Here is a 22,468-nt window from a genome sequence, read left to right on the forward strand (position 1 = left end):
TAATTTATATTAATTAAAATTATGCAATTAGATTTTTTTGTATAGCTTTGCGTATGTCTATATATTTAAAATAGTAAAATTCGCTACAAGATCAAAATTTTGTTTGATTACTTTTTTTACTTTGGAATCTAAAATTTACTGTGTCATCTGTTAAATTTTGTGGCAAAAATAAAACTAACAAGCAATTTAATAATGTTTAAACAGAAATGTGTTAATAATTAGTAATAAATGTTAGAGATGATAAAAAAATCAATCTTCCTCTGTATAAACCACATGTCTGGTTTCATTGTGGATCATCTTCACACTTTGGTTTTATAGAAATATCAGATCATCAGGATGTTGTATATTTTTTAGTCAAAGAGACACTATTGATAAGCAGGAGACTCCAATATTTCCACAAGAAGTTGGATGTTTTGAATGAATTTTTATCCTGTGAGTTCAGTGTCGCCACACCGGATCAATGTCCGCATGTTGATTTGGCAGTTTTTACGCCGGATGCCCTTCCTGACACAACCTCCCCAATTTCTATCAGGCTTGGACCAGCACTGCACAGCTGGGGAGGGGAAGGGGCTGTTAGGGGTTCAGTGTCTTGCCAGAGACACTTTGACATATAGACGAAACCAGAGATAGAACCACTGACCCTGTGGTCCGTGGACGATTACTTTACTAACTGAGCTACAGCCGCCCAACTTGCTCCTAATGAATAGTGTTTAAAATAATCTAAAATATGTTTTTAGTAACGATGCAGCTTGACAGGAAATATTATCTGGTGTTGATTTGAATCCAGCTTGAAAAAAAAACACATTGTTTATGATTAAAGTGAATTTTTTATTTATTTTTTTTTTGTTTCAGCGGTAACAACTGAATTTGGGTTTATTAACCTTTTTTCTTTTTCTTTTTCCTCTCCTGTTTCCACCACATGTCCAAATGTTGTACAAGAAGTATCAGAAAAGCCTCAACAGTTTCTTTGTGTTCTGTGTTTCAGAGAGTCTCTCACAGCTGCATGGTAAGTCCCAGTTTGCTCCTGTCTGATTTAGTTAAAGATGATCTTCACACTGTTGTTGGATAGAAATGTTTCAGATTGTCAGAGGTTTGTGTCAAACCTTTGGAGCAAATCAGCTGCAGTATTTCCACAAATGGATTCAGACAATTCCAACAACTGATGTATTGAATTAGAACAAAATGTCAAAACATTTCATAAGAAAATCACTAAATCATCACTAAGAGCTTGTAGGTTCATTTCTTCTCTGAACATGGTTGATGATCTGCTTCAAACTTGACTTCCTGTCATGTCCAGGCTCTGTGATGGCTCTGACCCATTTCAACACTTGGATCAAATCAGTCATTGTCTGTGTTTTCAACTTGTTGCAGCTCATCACACAAAAACCTTTAAGACTCCACTGCATCAAACTGAGAAATTAATCTATGTGGGTTTAACTAAACAGTTGAAGTTTTCAAGGTTTTAAAGCTCAAATGTGTCTCCAGCTGATGTCTGTGGCCAGGTCCCACTGAGTAATCGTCTTCTGGGACTAGGCCTTAAGGATGGTAAGTGGCCGTGGATGGCGAGTCTACAGAAGGATGGACGTCATGTGTGTGGTGGGACTCTGGTGAACGAGGACTTTGTGCTGAGCAGTGCCGACTGTTTCTCAAGGTGAGACACCTGGAGTCATGTTCTCACATGTTTTAAAGTGTTGAGTTCTCCTCAGTCCTAATTTAGCTCATGTTATCTCCCTCAGTTCAGCCACAGCATCTGATTGGACCGTGGTCCTGGGTCGTCAGAAACAGAACGGCTCCAACCCCTTTGAGGTGAAACTGAATGTGACAGACATCACTCTAAGGAACCACACTGGGCCTAATGCAGCAGCGCTGCATCTGGAGACCCCCGCCCCCCTGTCCGACTCCATCCTGCCCATTTGTGTGGACACCGGACGAGACTTCAGTGTGGGCTCCACGTGCTGGGTTGCAGGCTGGGGCTCCGGGGCAGGAGGGGGTGAGTCCCTGACACTAGTCTGACACAGTAATGTTAACTGTCTGCATCATTTCACCTCTTTCCATCAAACATAGTAAAGTTAGAGAGATAATTACAACCTGCTTCTGATGCCACTTGTCACCATTTTCTGATTCTCCCAACTTTAGAGGAACAAGTTCTGCAGGAATTCCAGACCTCTGTGGTGGACTGTGAGGACACATCGAGTGACAGAATTTGTACTAAAGCTTTGACACTGGAGCAGGTGAATAATCAGATTAGTATTATTATTATTGTTCCTACACACAGTGTGTTGGTGTGTGTTTGTATTTTATCAAAGTGTCTGTTGGTCCTTTAAAGGGTCAGAGGTCAGGGTCAGAATGACCATACTGGTCTTGAACTTTTTCATTTTTCTTCAGGAGTTTTCTGGAGGTCCGTTGATGTGTTACCAGGATGGTTCTTGGTTCCTGGCAGGATTCTTAGCAGCTGACAACAAACTCACCAATGGACCACAACCAGTACAAGAGAAGTCTGTTAATGTACAGTTCTATATGATATGGCCAGAAATTTTGTACTGACCATGTGTCTGACACAAATGTCTATAAAGAATTAATTATTTTAGACACAGTCTGATCTTAAAGCTCCTCTAATAATCCACATAGCAGAGTGTGTAGAGTAGTGAAGTTGTCCAATCAGACATCCAGGGTTCCTGCAGCAGACGTTCATGTTCTCCACTGCAGTGTGAGCTGCTGTTCACCTTGGATAGAGCAGAGTCTTCTTTCATCCACCAGTAGTTTAGCTCTGATTATCCAGCAGTGACTAACAGCTGTGCAGGAGAGGAGTCACACAATGATCCCACAAGAATAGAAGTTTCCTGTTCAGTCATTTCTTCTCTGAACATTGTTGATGATTTTAATAAAGGAACCTGCATCTCTGAGCTGTTTGTGACTTTTACTTAACCAACAATTCACAAAATGATCATTGAATAAACTTCTACTTTAAAAACATGGTATAAATCAAATTACTTATTCATTTATTTTTACTAGGGTGGAAAACAATTAAAGCCACTTCTTAATATAATCACTGCAGTGTAACTCCACCACCACTATGACCTCAATAATGAACACATAGCATTTAATGCAGCTTGTGTTAGAATGAGCCATTGCTTTGCTGCTACAGAGCTCGACACTGTGAGTGACTCAGAGTAGAAACACCCACTGATTCCCAGTATTTCATTGTCACTTGAAGAGTTCACTGGGTCGACACTGTTGTTCATCATGTTTGTTTCCTCCTCCTTGGTTGTTCCAACTGAACCTAAACTCTGAACAGGAGAGAGCTGAGCCACTGTACAGATTCTTCTTCAACAGCTTCCAGGTTTCACCCTGCCAGTAATAATCCTACAAATAATGGTAGAACTAAAACTGCTAGTCTTAAAGCTGGTTAATGCTGAACTAAAGGAAATAACATAGGGTCATAAAGTCACATGTTGTTAGGATTTGCAGTCAGTGAGGTCTGAGGGACAGAGTTTTCTTGGAAGATGTAACAGGTGTGGATTGGACATAGAGAAGCAACGCTGAAGACTCTTTTCCCACGATTAATTTGCTCCTGCAGAAGACAATCAAACAACCATATAAATTGTCTTCTGGCCTTTCCTGCACATCTGACCCCTACATGTACAAAAAATAAAGTTTGCACTGAGAAATGCAGCTCAAATCTCCACAGAGTTACAATAATCACACAGGACATGACGTCTGGCAAGTGGCACCAAACAGACTTCAAAGTAAAATGAAAATGTCCATTAAACTTACATTAATGGTCAAAACTCCACAAAAAAGCTCAATAACGTAGTGATATTAAAACCAAATACACAGATAAGGTGACAACATAAGCAACTTAATTTCTGAAAAATACTATCAGCGTTTCTCCACATAACTTACCCTCAATGGTGCGTAGCAGCACTGAGAGGGAAAGGGGGAGGGGCTACAGAAACTCACAAAAACTAAATGGATTTTTTAAATTTGAAATAAAATACACAACATACATTTAAAATAATAATTATAAAACAAAGTGCATTTTTAACTAATTTTTAACAAAGACAAATGTCAGTGTTGTGGTAAATACTTTTTGAAATCAGAAGTTTTCGATGGCAACATTTTGGATGGAAGATTAATTGTGCTGAGCTGCAGGTCGACAAAGAGCCTGTAACGAGTTAATGATCATAGAAACTGCAGTAACTAGGTTGACTAAGCATAGATACAGACACCGGACATAACGTTGTATTAGCTGAACCTTTTGACCTGCACAACAGCTGACGATCATGATGTTTTATCTAAAAACCAATAGTTTTCCCAAATAATTAAAGACATTTTTATTTAGTTTTTGGAGTGAAGATATTTCACAGTTACAGATTTATGTACAGACACACAAACAGACTGAAATACAAATCCCAGCAAAGACGCACAAATTGACAGCGTTACTCAACTATCCACACATGTAGATTCAGATTCAAAACTGTATTGTCATCATTCATACCACAAGTAGCATGTGAACCACATTTGGATCCATTTGCCTGCGAACAGACCATATCATAAAATTATACATGAGGTAGTAGTGACCACAGTACTGGATGAGCAGGCAATGAGCCCCAGTATTGACCCCAATATTGCACCTTCAAAACTGTATTGGACAGATCGTCTTCTATTGCACAGAGACAACAAGAAACTCTTGATTGAGATTTTGTTGGATGGTCTGTACTGAGTTCAGGATTCTGATGGTCTGTGGAATGTACCTGTTGCAAAATTTGTCTGTTCTGCTCTTCAGACTGCTGTACCTCCTTCCAGAGTCTAGCAGTGATAAGATACTGCTTTGTATGCTTCCTTGAAGCTACTGTAGTGAAGCTCCAGGTTCTCTGTGCACACGTTTTAGACAGGTGTAAATTATACCAAGGAAGTGCTAATGATCATCACTTCCACATGTAGGTTGACACACGGTCATTAACTGAAACAGAAACACATGTGTAGGAGGCTTAAACCTGGGTGAAGAAAAACCAAACTCTAAATCCATCCTGTAGTAGGACAACAACCCCAAACATACAGCTAGTATCATTATGAACTATCTTCAGTGTAGAGAAGTACAAGGAGTCTGGGACGTGATGGTTTGCACCCTGCAGAGCCCTGATCTGAACATCATCGAGTCTGTCTGAAGAAGAGACAGAAGGATTTGAGGCAACGTACAACCACTGAAGATCTGTGTTTAGTTCTCTAAGATGTTTGGAACAAACCACCTGCTGAGTTCCTTTAAAAACTTTGTGCAAGTGTATCCAGAAGAATTGATGCTGTTCTGCATCAAATATAGATTTGATTTGGATTTCTCTTCTGTTCCTTTACTTTCCATTTGGTTCACTGATTCATACAAACTATTAACATATCTATTTTTGAAAGCATGCTGACTTTACAGCATTGTTTTCACATTTGATAGAACGTTTGCACAGTACAATATGTCTTTGATATTTTTACTTTGACCATTGATCCTCTCAAAGCTGTAGCTGCTGATTCAGCAGGAAACATAACATTCACATATTCATCAATATAAAAAGCCACATATTGATATGAGTCTGTAAACTTCAGGTTATGTGATGCAACCTTAAACTGATAAATGTTATATAAAGAGGAGGTCAGTGAATTATTTCAGTTCCTTTTCAGTTTCTTTGTTCCTGTACCCTGCTTACAGACAAAGACTGAAACAAACACACCCTGTCACCGAAACTCTGGTTAAGGTTAAACTCTGGACTCCAGTGACTGAGAGCATCCTGCAGGACTGTTTTGCTCTGACAGACTGGGATGTGTTTAAAGCTGCAGCCACTCTGGAGGACTCTTCCATCAGCTCACAGGATTATGCTGAGTATGTGACTGGGTACATTAGCACTTGTGTTGATAACATCGTGCCCACCATAAAAATCAGGACGTTTCCAAACCAGAAGCCCTGGATAAGCAGTCATGTACGTCACATGCTGTGTGCTCGCTCTCTTGCATTTAGATCAGGCAATGAGACCGAGTACAAAGCTGCAAAGTACGGACTGAGAAAAGCCATCACAGCGGCCAAGAGGCAGTACAGAGAGAAGCTGGACAGGTTCTATTCTACTGCTGACTTGGGGCGGATGTGTGTCTCAACGACCCAAGTACACAAAGCTCTGAAGAAGATCAGCAGCAGCAGCCGGACCAGACAACATTCCTGGGTGGGCCCTCAGAGCATGTGCCAACGAGCTGGCTGATGTTCTCACCTCCATCTTCAACCTCTCCCTCAGCCAGTGCACCGTTCCTTCAACTACAGGCCAGTGCCACTCACTCCAATCATCATGAAGTGTTTCAAGAGAGTGGTGCTGGCCCACATTCAGAGCAGCATACCAGACACTATTGACCCCCTGCAGTATGACTACCGGCCCAACACGTCCACCTCGGATGCCATCACTGCTGCCATCCACTACTCCCTCTCTCATCTGGAAAATAACGTCTCACACCTGAGGATACTCTTCACCGACTACAGCTCTGCCTTCAATACGGTCATTTCCCACAAAGCATGTCGCCTAAGATCCTCAGCAACTTCTACAGCTGCGTCATTGAGAGTGTCCTGACCAACTGTATAACTGTTTGGTACGGCAGCACTACTGCCATGGACTGCAAACGCCTGCAGAGAGTGAAGACTGCGCAGAAGATCACCAGGACTCCACTGCCCTCTCTGCAGAGCATCTACCACCGCAGAGTCCACAGGAGAGCTGCGTCCATCCTCAAAGACCCCTCCCACCCCCAGCACGGACTGTTCACACTTCTACCCTCAGGACGGAGGTACAGAAGTGTGAAATGCAGAACCTCAAGACTGAAGAACTCTTTCTTCCCCTCTGCCATCAGACTCCTAAACAGCTAACAGGAGTTTGCAACCATGAACATAACATAACATAACTGTTTACATTGAATCACATTTTCTTTCTGTTTTTATTTTACTTTACTCTATGACATTTATTGTGGACGGCAAAGTAAGAATTTCATTGTGCAGGGAAACATGCTTTCTGTCTGTGCATATGACAATAAACACCTTGAATCTTGAATCTTGAATCTTGAATATTTGCTAATAAACAACGTCCATTTTTACACCATTCATCAACATGTGAAATAGGTTTCAGGTTGAGGAATATTTATGGTTCACAAAGCAACAATCTCATTTCTAGTTTCTCATTTCTAGCAGCCTGATCAGCTGCAGCGTCCAATCACAAACAGGACCAGGTTGGTTTCTGACTCACCTGAGGACGGACGAGTAATGAGACATGAAATAAGGCTGCTGAGATGGACCCTCTCTGTCTGTGTGTCCTCACAGTTTTCCAGCATGTCTCAGCTGTGGACATGTATGAAGGGGACCAGTTTGTCCTGCTGCACTGTTTCAGTTTCCCACTTCTGAACTGGTCGACCCCACAGTGATGTGGAGCCGCTCTGATCTCAGTCGTTCAACCGTCCACCAGCGTCAGTAGGAAGGTGATGAACTTAAAAACCACAACCATCGTTACAGCGGCCGAACATCGATGATGCCTGATGCTGTGGAGACTGGAGAACTCAGTCTGAAGCTGACAGAACTTGGGGCCTGTCTTACATGAAGTGGGAGTTTACATGAAGTGACGATCAAATGACAATAAAATCTCGAACTTGACCCTAAAATGGACCAGAGGCCAGTGACGCTAGTTCCGGAAATCTTGCTTTCGAGTGCCAGTAAGCATTCGGGCTGCAGCATTTCTTACCAGCTGTAAGCGAGAGAGTGATGCCTGACTAACTTCTGCATACTGAGCCTTGCAATAGTCAGCAGTTTAGTGATAAAAGCATGTATAGAGGTTTGTAAATTAGACAAGGATAGAAACGGATTTACTTTTGATTAGAGTCGCATTAGTAAAACCAGTCTTTTCAATAGTATTAATCTGTTTCTGAAGCATAAATTCAGGATCCATTTTCACACCATTTATTAACATAGAAGGATCCTGACAAGGTTTTTTTATTAAAGGCTTCACCACCACCTCTTTAAAATATGACAGCACATCTCTGGTGGAAAGATTTACTGTATAATCCCTAAAATAATCAATCCAGCATTAATAATATTAAAAGGAATCTAACCTGATTAACCAACACTTGGATCTGTGTATATTTTACCAATAAGTTGTTTAGAAAACTAAAGTTCAACTGATTTAAAATGAGTTTTTCAAGCTTTGAGGCAATAAAAATAAAAGCATGATTCTGATTTATTTTTTAAAGTGCGATATCTAAACCCCTTTGTTACCTGTAGTTACACATTCAGTACAACTAATGACGGCTTCTAATAAATTTAGTAATAAAAAAGGCACAAACACAAAGAACATTCTTTTAAAATAAAAGTATTTATTTATTACAAAATAACATTTTATTGTGTTTAATTTAAAATCTCCCACAGAGGTTGGAAACAATGTCTGAAATTTCCAGTCAGGTTGTGTTTCTCCAGGAACCAGCACAGATCATCACTGTGACTTATTTAGACACTTTGTGTTAGTTAAATGTTTTTTCGGACTTTGTCGCCTCGTTAACAAACTTTTCCTCATTCAGTCAACGTGTTTCCGTCTGCAGAGTTTTCTTATGCACATGTGCTGTTGGAGAAACTGATCACTAAGCTGTTTACGCCTAAACATGGCAGGGAAATCTGTCAGGTTTTCCTAATCCCCTACCCCTCTTCAGAAACCTGCTGTCCCCTTTACACGCAAGTTAGGATGCAGTGATACTGTTGTTTCATCCTTTAATGGCAAAATACCATTAGAGCCGATAAATTGACCTGTGCAACATTAACTGTAATAATCTTACTGTTAAAGTCAGTTCAGACACATGTGTTGGACTTAAACATATTATTTACGTAGTAAAAACAGCTTCAGAATCGTGAGCATTTGATGCTGTAGCAGTGAAAAGGTGAATGAATGGAGAAATCATTAACAGAGTGATGCCTCCTCACTTTTTAATTAAAGTCCACATAAAGTCTGAATGGATGAAACACAGCATCTAGTAACAGCAACACTCAAAACACACTCCAGGAAGTACAGACTTTCACAGATCACATAACTGCAGTGGACATGTCAAAAAAAGTTGAAAATAAAATTTAAAAAATTGAAATAATATACAGATCAAAGAATAAACAGTGGAGATGGATAATGATGTTCAACACAGAACATTTCACAGAAAAGTAAATGAGCTGATGGTGAAACAAAATGGCATCATTCCTAATACTAATGTTGAAGGGTTACATTTGAATATCTAAGACCAGAGTTTGAAGCTAAATTTATGGTTGACTTCAGGAAATGAAAATAAAGCTTATTATAACACACCAGCCTTTCAAAAAGATTAAAATGGACTAAATTTACCTACTTGAAAGTTGCTGCGGTCCGTAAGAGTTTTTAAGACCATAAGGCAAAGCCCAGCATGTCCAGATGGCACCGGAGTCTCCACAGTAAAGGTGTCTGTTGTGACCTGGACAAACACTAAGAAAACTTAGAGATGACAAAATTACAAAACATTAATGCTGAGGAACATTAGATCAGTGATCATTAAAATGTAACAGAAGCTGAAATCCTTTAATGGGATTAAAACATCAACATATTTAGATCCATTTCGACATCATATGTGTGATTATTCCTCAGAGGAAGCAAAAAGGATAATAGGACTGATAACTGCTAAAGTCTTGGTAGTTAGAAGTCTGTGTAAGACATAAGCAGTCAAACATGATAAAGTAAATCAAGTATGAATCAGGACATGTGATATTAATTCTTTTCTATCTCATTTTCTAAACTAGTACAAAGGTCAGATTAGTCAGCACATGTTATTTGTGGATATATTGAGCATCATCCTCCAGAAATTACTTAAGAGATTTAAAATAACATAATAATAAATCATAATAACAAATACAAAGTGCAGAAAAACACCACTCAGCAATAATGGAGAAGCAGTGGAACCCTGAGCTTGTTTCTCTACAGCCAGATGATTCCACCTAGAGGTGATGGGACACAATGACACCAAAGTGTGTTCAATTTTCCAGATCTTAAGCATTGCAGGTTTATGATGCATCATTTTTGCCCAGGACCCCAACAGACTCTAGGATCAGCACTGACACAACCACAGAGTTTGCTGTTTTTGATCAAATCCCCAAAGAGCCAACAAAGTAACGTTACTTCAGAAACACAGAAACACCAAGAGGTCACTTGAGCTCTTGGATGATGGTGGTGCCCAGAAAGCGGAAGGACTTGACAGAGGACAGAGTGTTGCAGAGGGTGACAGGCGGGAGGGGTGTTGGGTCTTTCCTGAAATCCACTATCATCTCCACTTTTTTGAGAGCGTTGAGCTCCAGGTTGTTCATGCTGCACCACGACACCAGACGGTCCATCTCACTCCTGTAGGCCGACTCGTCTCCATCTGAGATGAGGCCGATGAGATGGGGCTCTAAGCTCTAAGTCCTTTCCAGACCTCAGCTGTCTGGGATTAGCTATGAACCAAGGTTTGTCATTGTTATAACTCACTCTGGTGCGTGATGGAATGAAGCTGTCCTCACAGAAGTAAATGTAGGACACAGTGTCCATCCAAGCCTAAAAACATCCCAGTTCGTACAGTCCAAACACTCCTGAAGTTCCTCCACAGCCTCACTGCTCCACTTCTTTCATGTCCTCGCAGCAGCTTTGCAGCGTTTTAATTTCTGCCTGTATGCTGGAATCAGGTGCACCGTGATGTGGTCGGACTGGCCCAGTGCAGCGCGAGGAACGACGTGATAAGCACCGCTGATGGTGGTGTAGCAGTGGTCTAGTACAGTCCCCTCTCTGGTCGGGCACTTCATTGTATTTGGGGAGTTCGTGGGTGAAATGACCTTTGTTAAAGTCTCCTAGGACAATAACCAAGGTGTCCGGGTTTGTCTCATCCACACAGCAACAAGGATGAATGAGGAGAAGGCTGCAGTTGATGATGGGTTCAGGGTCTTGTCCAGGTACATTTCCACATATGACTCTACACAGTCGGGCTGAGAATCACTGAAGCTATGGTCGACAGGTGGACAGTCACCACCTGAGCCACTGCTGCCCCCTCACCACAGATCTCAGTTCATCAGTGTTCAGTTTTTCTTTTGTACATTATATTAAATATACTTATATATTATCATATTTTTTCTTTCTTTTTTCTTTCACGTTGTAGGAAATTATTAAGAATCACTTCATCACATCAGCTCTGGCATAAGCACCTTCCTCTCCCCCCTCCCTCCCTCAGACAAACCTCTCTCTGCTTCTTTGCCAAACCATAGATCACATGTTTCTGTGTTATCACCAAACCAATGGAGCGTTTCTCAAAAACAAAGTTACAAATATTAAAATTTATGGACAAATGGTTTTTACCAGAAAACCTACGTCAGCCCCTTTCTGAGGAAAAGTTGCTTTGGGCATCAAATGCTGCCAGAAACTGGACTTAGTTAACACTGTGTGTCTCACTGAGGTCAAAGGTAACTTCAGCTTTAATATCAGATTAATGAAGTGTCTGACGAATGAACAAAACATGATGCCACAGGAAGGACAACAAGTTGTTTAACATCCGTTCAGGTCTTTATTACATTCAGTCCAGTGTTCATTCAACCATCTCAGGTTGAGTTTTTCATATATTAAAATAAACTTTACAGACAATAAAATGTCCAGTTGGATAAAACATATTTACAAACCACAGCTGTAAAAGGCTCCAGGATAATCAGATAAAGATAATGAAAGGATGGAAAACAAACTCTATTTCAAATTAATGGGTTTTTAAGAGATGTTTTAACATTAAAGCAGGTGTTTCCTGTCTGATCACTTCCAACAACTCTGGAATCACTTGTTGCATGAAGAGAGAAAACTAATCCAGTCTCTGTTGATCTGTGGAACGTCGGCTATTTGGACAAAGCACAAAAATGTAGTTAACATTAGCAGCACAGCTAATGCTGCTGAAGAGCTACAACAACCTTTAACCCTCCTGTTATGTTGGTTTCTGAGGAACAGCCTTGATGTTCCCGGGTCATCAATTCTCTTTTGACATGGTCAACTTGACCCTTATTATACACTTAATTATACAAAAGTGTCAGAAACTTAAAAAGTCCCAAAAAACATTGTTTATATCTCATCATTAACTCCATTACTAACCATTTCAATCAATATTTGGTTCAATGAGCATAGGTCACTCGTTTATTATAAAAAGATCATGTTAAAACTTTTTTTAATGACCTACAAAGACCTACAACTAAATTACAATAGTCTTATATGCAATTGATTTTTAAAATTTTTATTTTATATATTTTTTTTTTTTTTTGTTTGAGTGATGTTGACAAATTAAAATGAGACACGTCTTCTGTTCAGGGTCAAATTGACCCGTTTTAAAGTTAACAATCTAAAGAAAATACATAAAGTATTTTTTCACTTTGAAACTTCTCCTGCTTGGCTTATTTAGTGTAATCAACATATAAAATAAAAACGGTTCAGTTCACATATTTGTAACCCTCCTACATGTTTATATTACAAAGATACTGTTCAGGTCAATTTGACCCGGCAGAGAAAATAGAAGCTAAAAACAGTCAGAAAGGTCAAATCCTGTTTGTTTCTTTGCAACTATGAGACATAATACACCCCTGTCTCACACTCTCTCTCTCACACACACACACACACACACACATTGATCTTTCTGACTCTTTTTACCTTCTATTTTGTCGCAGGCATCAAATGAACCCAAACAGTAGCTTTGTAATATAAACATGTAGGAGGGTTACACATATGTGAACTGAACCATTTTTATTTTATATGTTGATTACACTAAATAAGCCAAGCAGGAGAAGTTTCAAGGTGAAAAAATACTTTTACAGTTTTTTTTTCAATTGCTAAATGACAGTGGGCACAACTGGAGCTACATGTGCAAAACTCTAACTACAGTCTGAACTACCAACTGTCACCTGAGCTAAACAGTTCACATCACCTGCAAAACTCATTCCAAGCAACACAACTCTTAACACATGGCTCAAAACAGGCTCAGTGCAGCCAAACACTATGCACAACCCTCACTGAGATAACACACACTGTCACTCAGAACACACTGAGAGTAAAAACACTAGCATCAAACACCAATACAGAAAATACAAACTTTTCATCTTTACAGTTGGAACAATTTCAGTGACTTCATACAAAGTAATATTTTCTTCAAAGAAAAGAGTGACATTCTTTCACATGATTTATTTACTTTTTTAGAACATAACATTCTTTAAGGTAAATGAAAATTAGCAGTTTGCTTCAATAGTCTGTAGTAATTTACAGAATTACAGTAATGAGAAATATTTCATTATCAGCCAGCACTTTATCTTGAATCTCCCGCAGTTTTATTGCATTGTTGACAACAACCATGTCAACGACAGCATTTTCCTGCGCATCTGAAAATATTTTTCCTCTTCCTCCTGTTGGGGGCAGCTTATGGGTCTTGTTGTAAAAATATATTTTACGGTCAAACTTACTGTAATAAATATCTGTGTAAATATTCTATAATTGCAATACCAAATAAATTCCTGTAATGTTTTCATTTACTGTAAGGATGTAACTCTCACCTGTTTGTATGATGGAAATTCGCATTACAGATGCCACTGTGGATCTTTGCAGATTGGGTTGCACCCTCAACCCTGCCTCTCTCAATGAGAGACCATGGTTCACGACATGGTCTATAAGTGAAGCACTTATTTCATCTGAAATAACAGCTCTTTGTCTTCTTTGGCCCCTCTCCCTGCACGAACCCGTCTTCCTTGCTCCATTTCCAAAATTACTCTTTCTGAGCTCTACCTATATATTTAACAAATATATATAACAAGTCTACAACAAGACACCGGCTTAGCCTTCCATCTGAAATTTCAATCAGCAGTGTTTGAAAGGCACAAGGCTGAAATCTATTCTGTTTGGAATGTGTGGTTCCCAGTTTTGACAGCAGTGTGTTAGCATTTGAACAAAGTGCTGTATTTCCACAGTGTTGTGCAGGTTGTGGTTAAAGTCATGGAATAAGTGTGTAGAGTTTTGAAAAATGTGTTCAAGCAGTGAAAAACTAACTAGAGTTTGGTCCACATGAACTGCTGCTGTGCAGACTGTAGTTAGAGTTTTGCACATGTGACTCCAGTTGTGCCCACTGTCGTTTAGCAATCGAAAAAACTGTAAGTATTTTTTTTAGATTGTTAACTTTAAAACGGGTCAATTTGACCCTGAACATAACAGGAGGGTTAAGGTGGAATGATTTCTTCCATTTTACTCAGTGCTTCATTCAGGTTGTGAATCAATTAACACACCTTCAATTTTAACACAACCTTCACTGTTGCATGTGGTTTTATTGCGTCTCTTGCAGGACAAACATTTTACTGATGATTCATTTCAGCCTAGTTCTGCAAATCTTTCTCCTCACTTGGAGCATCGTGCCTGTACGTTCCAGCATCACCACAACAGACACCACTCTGTTAGCACCTACACAAGAATAATGTCCAACAGTCCAGAGATAATCTTCAGATAAGAACCACAAAGTGTGCTGCACATTTTGTTCTATGCTGAATTTATTTTTCATTAACTCTATCAGGATATGAGATGTTGTTCACATCACACAGCTCTGATCCACATGTCTTAACTGTGGCTCATGTAAATTCAGGTTCACAGATATTATAGTCATCGTTTTCCTCACAACCTTTTCCAGAAACTATAACCATCTCTTTATTTTTCCCAATGTAAAGGTGAAGATTATGATCTGTGGACCAGCTCCTTTCTCTATGCTGATACATCTGATGTTGTTATGAGCCCAACCAGTGTCGTGTCCTCAGCACATTTAAACTTCTTCACTGAGTCATCACAAGTGGTCCAATCATTTGTGTAAAGTCTAGATTTCTGTATGTAGGAAGGTTTTATAGATGAATAACAAGGAATGATTAGTCCTTGTCAGCAAAGACGTCCATCCAGCTTCTGAAGTAATGATTGAGGAACATGGTGCAGAATCTCTTTGAACTGGAAAAGACTTGAACTTGGTTTGGTAAAAAGACACAACAATGGTTTAGTTTGATCTATTGCTTGTCAAAGAAGCAGAGAGAGGTGTGTCTGAGGGAGGGAGGGGGGAGAACAAGGTATTTATACCATGTCAGATGTGAGGACTTGACACTTGCAGCGATGGCTTCCTACAAAGTGATGTGTGTGGTGACTCTGCTGACTCTGCTGACACCAGGTAAGAACCTCCTCACTGTCCACACCTGAACCAATCAGGTTTCAGAGCTCAGTTGGTAAGGCAATTGACCCTGGACCACAGGTTCAGTGGTTCGATCCCAGCTACATGTTGAAGTGTCCTTGGGTAAGACACTGAACCCCAAGTTGCTCCCGGTGGGTCAGATGAGCACCTTGCATGGCAGCCACCACCATCGGTGTGAGTGTGTGTAAATGGGTGAATGGGAATCAACACTGTAAAGCGCTTTGGGTAAAAGTGCTATGTAAGCGACTATTTACCATTTAAAACCTCTTAATCAAGTAAAATACTAGGTGCAATACTAATGTTTCTTTAGATCAAAGTGAGGACAGAAGGGAATAAAAACTGTCTAAACTGAGTCAATTCTTAAAAAACTCTTTGAAGTCCAACATTCAATGTGTAAAAAATATATGTAATATATAATATAAAAGAAAAAAACGCAAAAAAATGAACTGAGATCTGTGGTGAGGGGGCATCAGTGGCTCAGGTGGTGACTGTCCACCTGTTGACTGTAGCTTCAGTGATTCTCAGCCTGACTGTGTAGAGTCATATGTGGAAATGTACCTGGACAAGACCCTGAACCCCCAAACTGACCATCACAAACTGTTGAGCTTATGTGAGCCAGCACACATCTGACAGACCACATGATCTGAAGTGGAAATCAATCCTCCTTTGTATAAACCACGTCTGGTTTCATTATGGATCATCTTCACACTTTGGTTTTATAGAAATATCAGATCATCAGGATGTTGTATATTTTTTAGTCAGGGAGACACTATTGATAAGCAGGAGACTCCAGTATTTCCACAAGAAGTTGGATGTTGGATGTAATTTTTGTCCTTTGAGTTCAGTGTCGCCACAGTGGATCATTGTCCGCATGTTGATTTGGCAGTTTTTAGGCCGGATGCCCTTCCTGACGCAACCCTCCCCATTTTCTACCGGGCTTGGACCAACACTGCACAGCTGGGGAGGGGAAGGGGCTGTTAGGGGTTCAGTGTCTTGCCAGAGACACTTTGACATATAGACGAGACCAGGGATAGAACCACTGACCCTGTGGTTTGTGGACGATTACTTTACTAACTGAGCTACAGCCGCCCCACTTGCTTCTACTGAATAGTGTTTAAAATAATCTAAAATAAGTTTTTAGTAACGATGCAGCTTGACAAGAAATATTTTCTGGTGTTTATTTGAATCCAGCTTGAAAAACCACATTGTTTATGATTAAAGTGATTTTTTGTTTCAGCAGTAACAACTAAATGTTGGTTTATGAACCTTTTTTCGTTTTACTTTTCTGTAAAATGTGCTTGAATGAGTTTAGTTACAAATGTTAGAGATGATAAAAATCAATCCTCTCCTGTTTCCACCACATGTCCAAATGTTGTACAAGAAGTATCAGAAAAGCCTCAACAGTTTCTTTGTGTTCTGTGTTTCAGAGAGTCTCTCACAGCTGGATGGTAAGTCCCAGTTTGCTCCTGTCTGATTTAGTTAAAGATGATCTTCACACTGTTGTTGGATAGAAATGTTTCAGATTGTCAGAGGTTTGTGTCAAACCTTTGGAGCAAATCAGCTGCAGTATTTCCACAAATGGATTCAGACAATTCCAACAACTGATGTATTGAATTAGAACAAAGTGTCAAAACACTTCAGAAGAAAATCACTAAATCATCACTAAGAGCTTGTAGGTTCATTTCTTCTCTGAACATTGTTGATGATCTGCTTCAAACTTGACTTCCTGTCATGTCCAGGCTCTGTGATGGCTCTGACCCATTTCAACACTTGGATCAAATCAGTCATTCTCAGTGTTTTCAACTTGTTGCAGCTCATCACACAAAAACCTTTAAGACTCCACTGCATCAAAGTGAAAAATCACAGGTGTCTTCATCATCTAAAATTAATCTATGTGGGTTTAACTAAACAGTTGAAGTTTTCACGGTTTTAAAGCTCAAATGTGTCTCCAGCTGATGTCTGTGGCCAGGTCCCACTGAGTAATCGTCTTCTGGGACTAGGCGTGAAGGTTACAGATAGTAAGTGGCCGTGGATGGCGAGTCTACAGAAGGATGGACGTCATGTTTGCGGTGGGACTCTGGTGAACGAGGACTTTGTGCTGAGCAGTGCCGACTGTTTCTCAAGGTGAGACACCTGGAGTCATGTTCTCACATGTTTTAAAGTGTTGAGTTCTCCTCAGTCCTAATTTAGCTCATGTTATCTCCCTCAGTTCAGCCACAGCATCTGATTGGACCGTGGTCCTGGGTCGTCTGAAACAGAACGGCTCCAACCCCTTTGAGGTGAAACTGAATGTGACAGACATCACTCTGAGCAACCACACTGGGCCTAATGCAGCAGCGCTGCATCTGGAGACCCCCGCCCCCCTGTCCGACTCCATCCTGCCCATCTGTGTGGACACCGGACGAAACTTCAGTGTGGGCTCCATGTGCTGGGTTGCAGGCTGTGGCTCCGGGGCAGGAGGGGGTGAGTCCCTGACACTAGTCTGACACAGTAATGTGAACTGTCTGCATCATTTCACCTCTTTCCATCAAACATAGTAAAGTTAGAGAGATAATTACAACCTGCTTCTGATGCCACTTGTCACCATTTTCTGATTCTCCCAACTTTAGTGGAACAAGTTCTGCAGGAATTCCAGACCTCTGTGGTGGACTGTGAGGACACATCGAGTGACAGCATTTGTACAGAAGCTTTGACACTGGAGCAGGTGAATAATCAGATTAGTATTATTATTATTGTTCCTACACACAGAGTGTTGGTGTGTGTTTGTATTTTATCAAAATGTCTGTTGGTCCTTTAAAGGGTCAGAGGTCAGGGTCAGGATGATCATACTGGACTTGAACTTTTCCATATTTTTTCTTTGTTCAAGGGTTTTCTGGAGGTCCGTTGATGTGTTATCAGGATGGTTCTTGGTTCCTGGCAGGAGTGTTAGTAGCTGACGACAAACTCACCAATGGACCACAAGCAGTACAAGAGAAATTTATCCGTGCATTGTCGAATGTTTTCATGGGTAAAAAGTAGTGTCATTACTTGATGGGCTTCTTAAAACTATAGTCTCCTGTTCTGACTACACCCTGAATATCAGTGAGGGTGATGCTGCTCTCCCTATTTTTTTCTCCATGTGTCTCCACTTGTTCTTAGAAAACATCCAATTACTGCTAATTTCCACCACCTGTCAGGCACAAACAATAAGAAACAGTGTGATCTTAAAGCTCCTCTAATAATCCACATAGCAGAGTGTGTAGAGTAGTGAAGTTGTTCAATCAGACATCCAGGGTTCCTGCAGCAGACGTTCATGTTCTCCACTGCAGTGTGAGCTGCTGTTCACCTTGGATAGAGCAGAGTCTTCTTTCATCCACCAGTAGTTTAGCTCTGATTATGCAGCAGTGACTAACAGCTGTGCAGGAGAGGAGTCACACAATGATCCCACAAGAATAGAAGTTTCCTGTTCAGTCATTTCTTCTCTGAACATTGTTGATGATTTTAATAAAGGAACCTGCATCTCTGAGCTGTTTGTGACTTTTACTTAACCAACAATTTCCACTGTGCACATTCACAAAATGATCATTGAATAAACTTCTACTTTAAAAACATGGTATAAATCAAATTACTGATTCATACTATTACTGTTACTAGACATAAATGCTGTATACTAGACAATACATTTCCAGAGTAGAATTACATGATAATTATATTAAATATGGACTGAAACACAACATTTCAATAATGTGTTTATGATGCATGGAGAAATAAAAGTTACCTAGAAAAAAACCTGCAGCTTGACAATCTTCCTATGTATGTTTTAGTGGTGCGTAAGTATCAGAAATTAATGAATCATTAAAGTTTCCTTCTGATAGTCAAGACACTTTTTCTCTTTATTCAGCAAAGAAAAAAAAGTTCTGCTTATCTGCTTTAAACACACACTGCCCCCTTTTTCTTCTTCCTAAGTAATAAAAGCTCACCTTATATTCAGTGAAAAAGGTTTGAATGTGAGCCCAGTCGACTGTGAAACTATTAAAAAAAACATAAATACGATGCTTTTTATGTTGTTGTGTAAAGGATCAGATCTGTGTTTGGTATTAAGTTATTAAGCTTAAGTACATTTGTGCATAGTAAAAGTGGTGATCTGCATCAAAATGATGCTCAGGATGAGTTTACAGCTTCAAAGGTGATTTCTTGGATTCCTGAATTGTGGATTAGTGGGTTTATGTTAGAGGTCTCAACAAAAGAAGCTTCATTTATAGAGCACATGTCAAACACACACAGAGGTTTACACATGCAGAGAAAAGCATTAGAACTTTATAAACTATAGAAAATAAAGACTAAAATCCATAAAGTCAAAATTAAATGAGATGAAATTTAAAAAACAATTCTGTTTCTTCACTTGGACACTTGTGTGAAGATTCTTCAAAATAGTGAAAGTGAACCGAAAGCAAGAACAAATAAAACTTGAACTTATCATGTGGCATTAAGATTCTGCACTGGACCAGGTCTGTAGTGCTGCTAAGAACAGACAGTTGATGGTTTGATTGTGTTACACAGTGATAAGCTCTCACACACACAACACATCAGCATTATGTGGTTCAGCAGCTCGCTGGTTAACTAGCTGGATAATTCCATCTGATGGCACAGGTGGCATCTTCATTCTTTATAAAGATGATGAAGCTGGGTTTCTTTAAGAAGTGAAGCCCAAATATGTTCAGTTGCTGATAAACAGATTTAATGATCATATCAATAATATCATACTGTGAAAAATCATATAAACCAAACATTTTTGAAATAATTGAAGAAATGAAGCATCAAAGCAGGTCAGTATTCAGGAATCTTATTTTCTCCTTCATAATAACATTTTATTAGACATTTTATTTCTGGCTTCTGTCAAAAGTCTTTATTTCATATTTAGTTTATAATGTGCAACACAAACTACACATTCAAATTTATTCTACTAATAAAGAACACGATGGTTTCAGGAAGCACTGAGTTAATCAGCTGCTGACAGTTTAACTAATAGAACACGGTGGATGTGTACTGTGCTTCTTTAACATGTCTTGTATTTGACTAACTGTCTCCTCATTTCTTGGACATGTCAGTAATCCTCGCTTGGTCTCGTGGAAGAGAACAGGAACATCCAGTTGGACCTTTTGATATGTTTGAGACCATGCTGTCCCAGAGGTGGAGTAGTGGACATCTCGGGTGTGGTACATCGTCACCAGAATAACTGGTTTATCATCTGTTGATAGCAGAGGACAAGAGGCAGAGACGAAATGAAGCTTAGTCCTGGATGTCACACTGTCCTCATCAGATTAGAACTTGGTTTGTCAGGCTCTGAAGTAACTGGAGGTACATACACTTCATTAAGTTGTCTCTTCCTGACATCCCAACCATTTTAAAGCACTGTCTTTGTGTGAAGAATATTACAGTTAAATGAATTTCTTCTTCTTCTTCTTGATATTATCAGCTAACAGATAACAAGCTGACACCCGCTGAGGCAGACAGAACATCTGTATTTCAGTGATTGTCTCCTCTTCACATTTAACCGGCTAAAGGTTGACGTCCACTAAAATGTCCAATGCTCATTAAACAGGTAGAAAACAGTGATGCACTCATTCATATGTACAGGGTCAGATTTACAGAGAAACATCATTTAAAGAAAGATTTACACAATACGGTGTCTCTGTGTTACCTGACACCTTCATCATCATAGGAAGAAAACTGCATTAACCATCTGCTGCAACAAACTACAAGCAGGATATAGGACACAGCCATCTTTTATTTGTGATGGTTCACAAATGCATATCACAGTATCCACCTCACAACTGCAATATAGCTTTTAGTGATGAACATCATTAAGACAATTCCTGTTTTTTGTCATTGTTGAACAAATCTGAAGTTTTTGGTGAAAGTTCAGTGCAGATCCAGTCAAAGAATGTTTGGACCTCAGGGGTTTTGTTGGGGTCAGAATAGAACTTGAACAAAGTTTCAGCAGCTACAGAGAAAGAACCAAACTGTTTCAGCCTCTTAAAAACAATCCATTAAATTAATGCTTCAAATTGGAATAAAAACCCTTTAAAAAAACTTTGTACATACCATCATGAAGGTCATCTGGAAGATTAAAGTGACTCAGTTTCTCAGAGTATTTTGACATCTTAAACACAAACACACACACACGTATATGAAGATCAAATGTGGACTAACAGCATTTCACTGTTCAGCATAAATTCACTCACAAAATGATTTTCCATAAAAACATTGAGTCCATCATCTGATCCTAATAACAGTCTGAGCTGAAATGTCTCAAGCTGTGTGTGAATTTAAACAGTCTGGTGTTACTCACATCTTCCCTTTTCCTCTCACATAAGGTTCAAAAATTGTTGTGTGTCCACTAAGGCACCTTACATTTTCATAAATACTAGGATTTTTTTATATGTTCAAACTGCGTAAGAACCCGGGGACAAGATGATAATGTAAAACTAAAACACAGTGTATTTGTAAAAAACATTAAAAAAATATTTTAAAAATAATATAGTAGGTGCTTTTACCCTGTCTGACAATAATATTCAACATTACTATTAATATTCTTCAGTTAACAGAAAAAGGGATCTCAACAACAATGCAAACAGATATAATTACCTCTTAAAGGATTAAAAAATATTGTGGTTAGCAAGTTGACAAAGCAAAGACACATTAATTCATGCAGTTATTTGGTGACTCACCACATAAAGCAACATCGCAAACAAAATGTTCAAGATTTTACAGAAACCATAAAAAGTAGTTTGTGTGCATAGTTGTATGAAATGTGTTGAAGGACAAAACAGAGAAATGACTGAAGCTATGAGAGAAAGAGAAAAAGTTAAGAGGAAAAGGCTTCAGGACGTCAGCATGTAACTGGCCTATTGCCTCTGTGTATTATCTCACGTGTGTGTCGTCCTTGAAGCCGAGTTCTTCTCTTTTATATGTGTGTTTTTGATAGAAGTGCATTTATTCATAACAACTTATATATCTCTTTATATTTTTGAGCACATGATAACAGTCATAAAAATTATTATTACGTGTGTATAGGTTTGCAGCTTAAACTACAGCTTCTGAAGCCAGAAAAAAACATATTTGTTCACTAAAGGTCCCTGTAACTGCTCAGATGCTATTTCTGCGAAGAACTGTATATATTTTGTTCAGTTTTGTTATATACGTATATGTACGTACATATATATACATT

At 39.3% G+C, this 22,468-nt stretch overlaps 1 protein-coding gene across 1 annotated transcript; it reads left to right on the top strand.

Moving 5' to 3' along the window:
* Nucleotides 1–1,451: 1,451 nt before the first annotated feature.
* LOC137137053 (tryptase gamma-like) lies at nt 1,452–2,903 on the top strand. Its single transcript, XM_067522937.1, has 4 exons — nt 1,452–1,651; nt 1,737–1,990; nt 2,137–2,231; nt 2,386–2,903. The coding sequence occupies exons 1-4, from the start codon at nt 1,560–1,562 to the stop codon at nt 2,542–2,544; spliced, it is 600 nt and encodes a 199-aa protein (XP_067379038.1). The 5' UTR covers nt 1,452–1,559; the 3' UTR covers nt 2,545–2,903.
* Nucleotides 2,904–22,468: the final 19,565 nt, after the last annotated feature.

Source organism: Channa argus, chromosome 12 (genome assembly GCF_033026475.1).
Source record: "Channa argus isolate prfri chromosome 12, Channa argus male v1.0, whole genome shotgun sequence".
Taxonomy (NCBI): domain Eukaryota; kingdom Metazoa; phylum Chordata; class Actinopteri; order Anabantiformes; family Channidae; genus Channa; species Channa argus.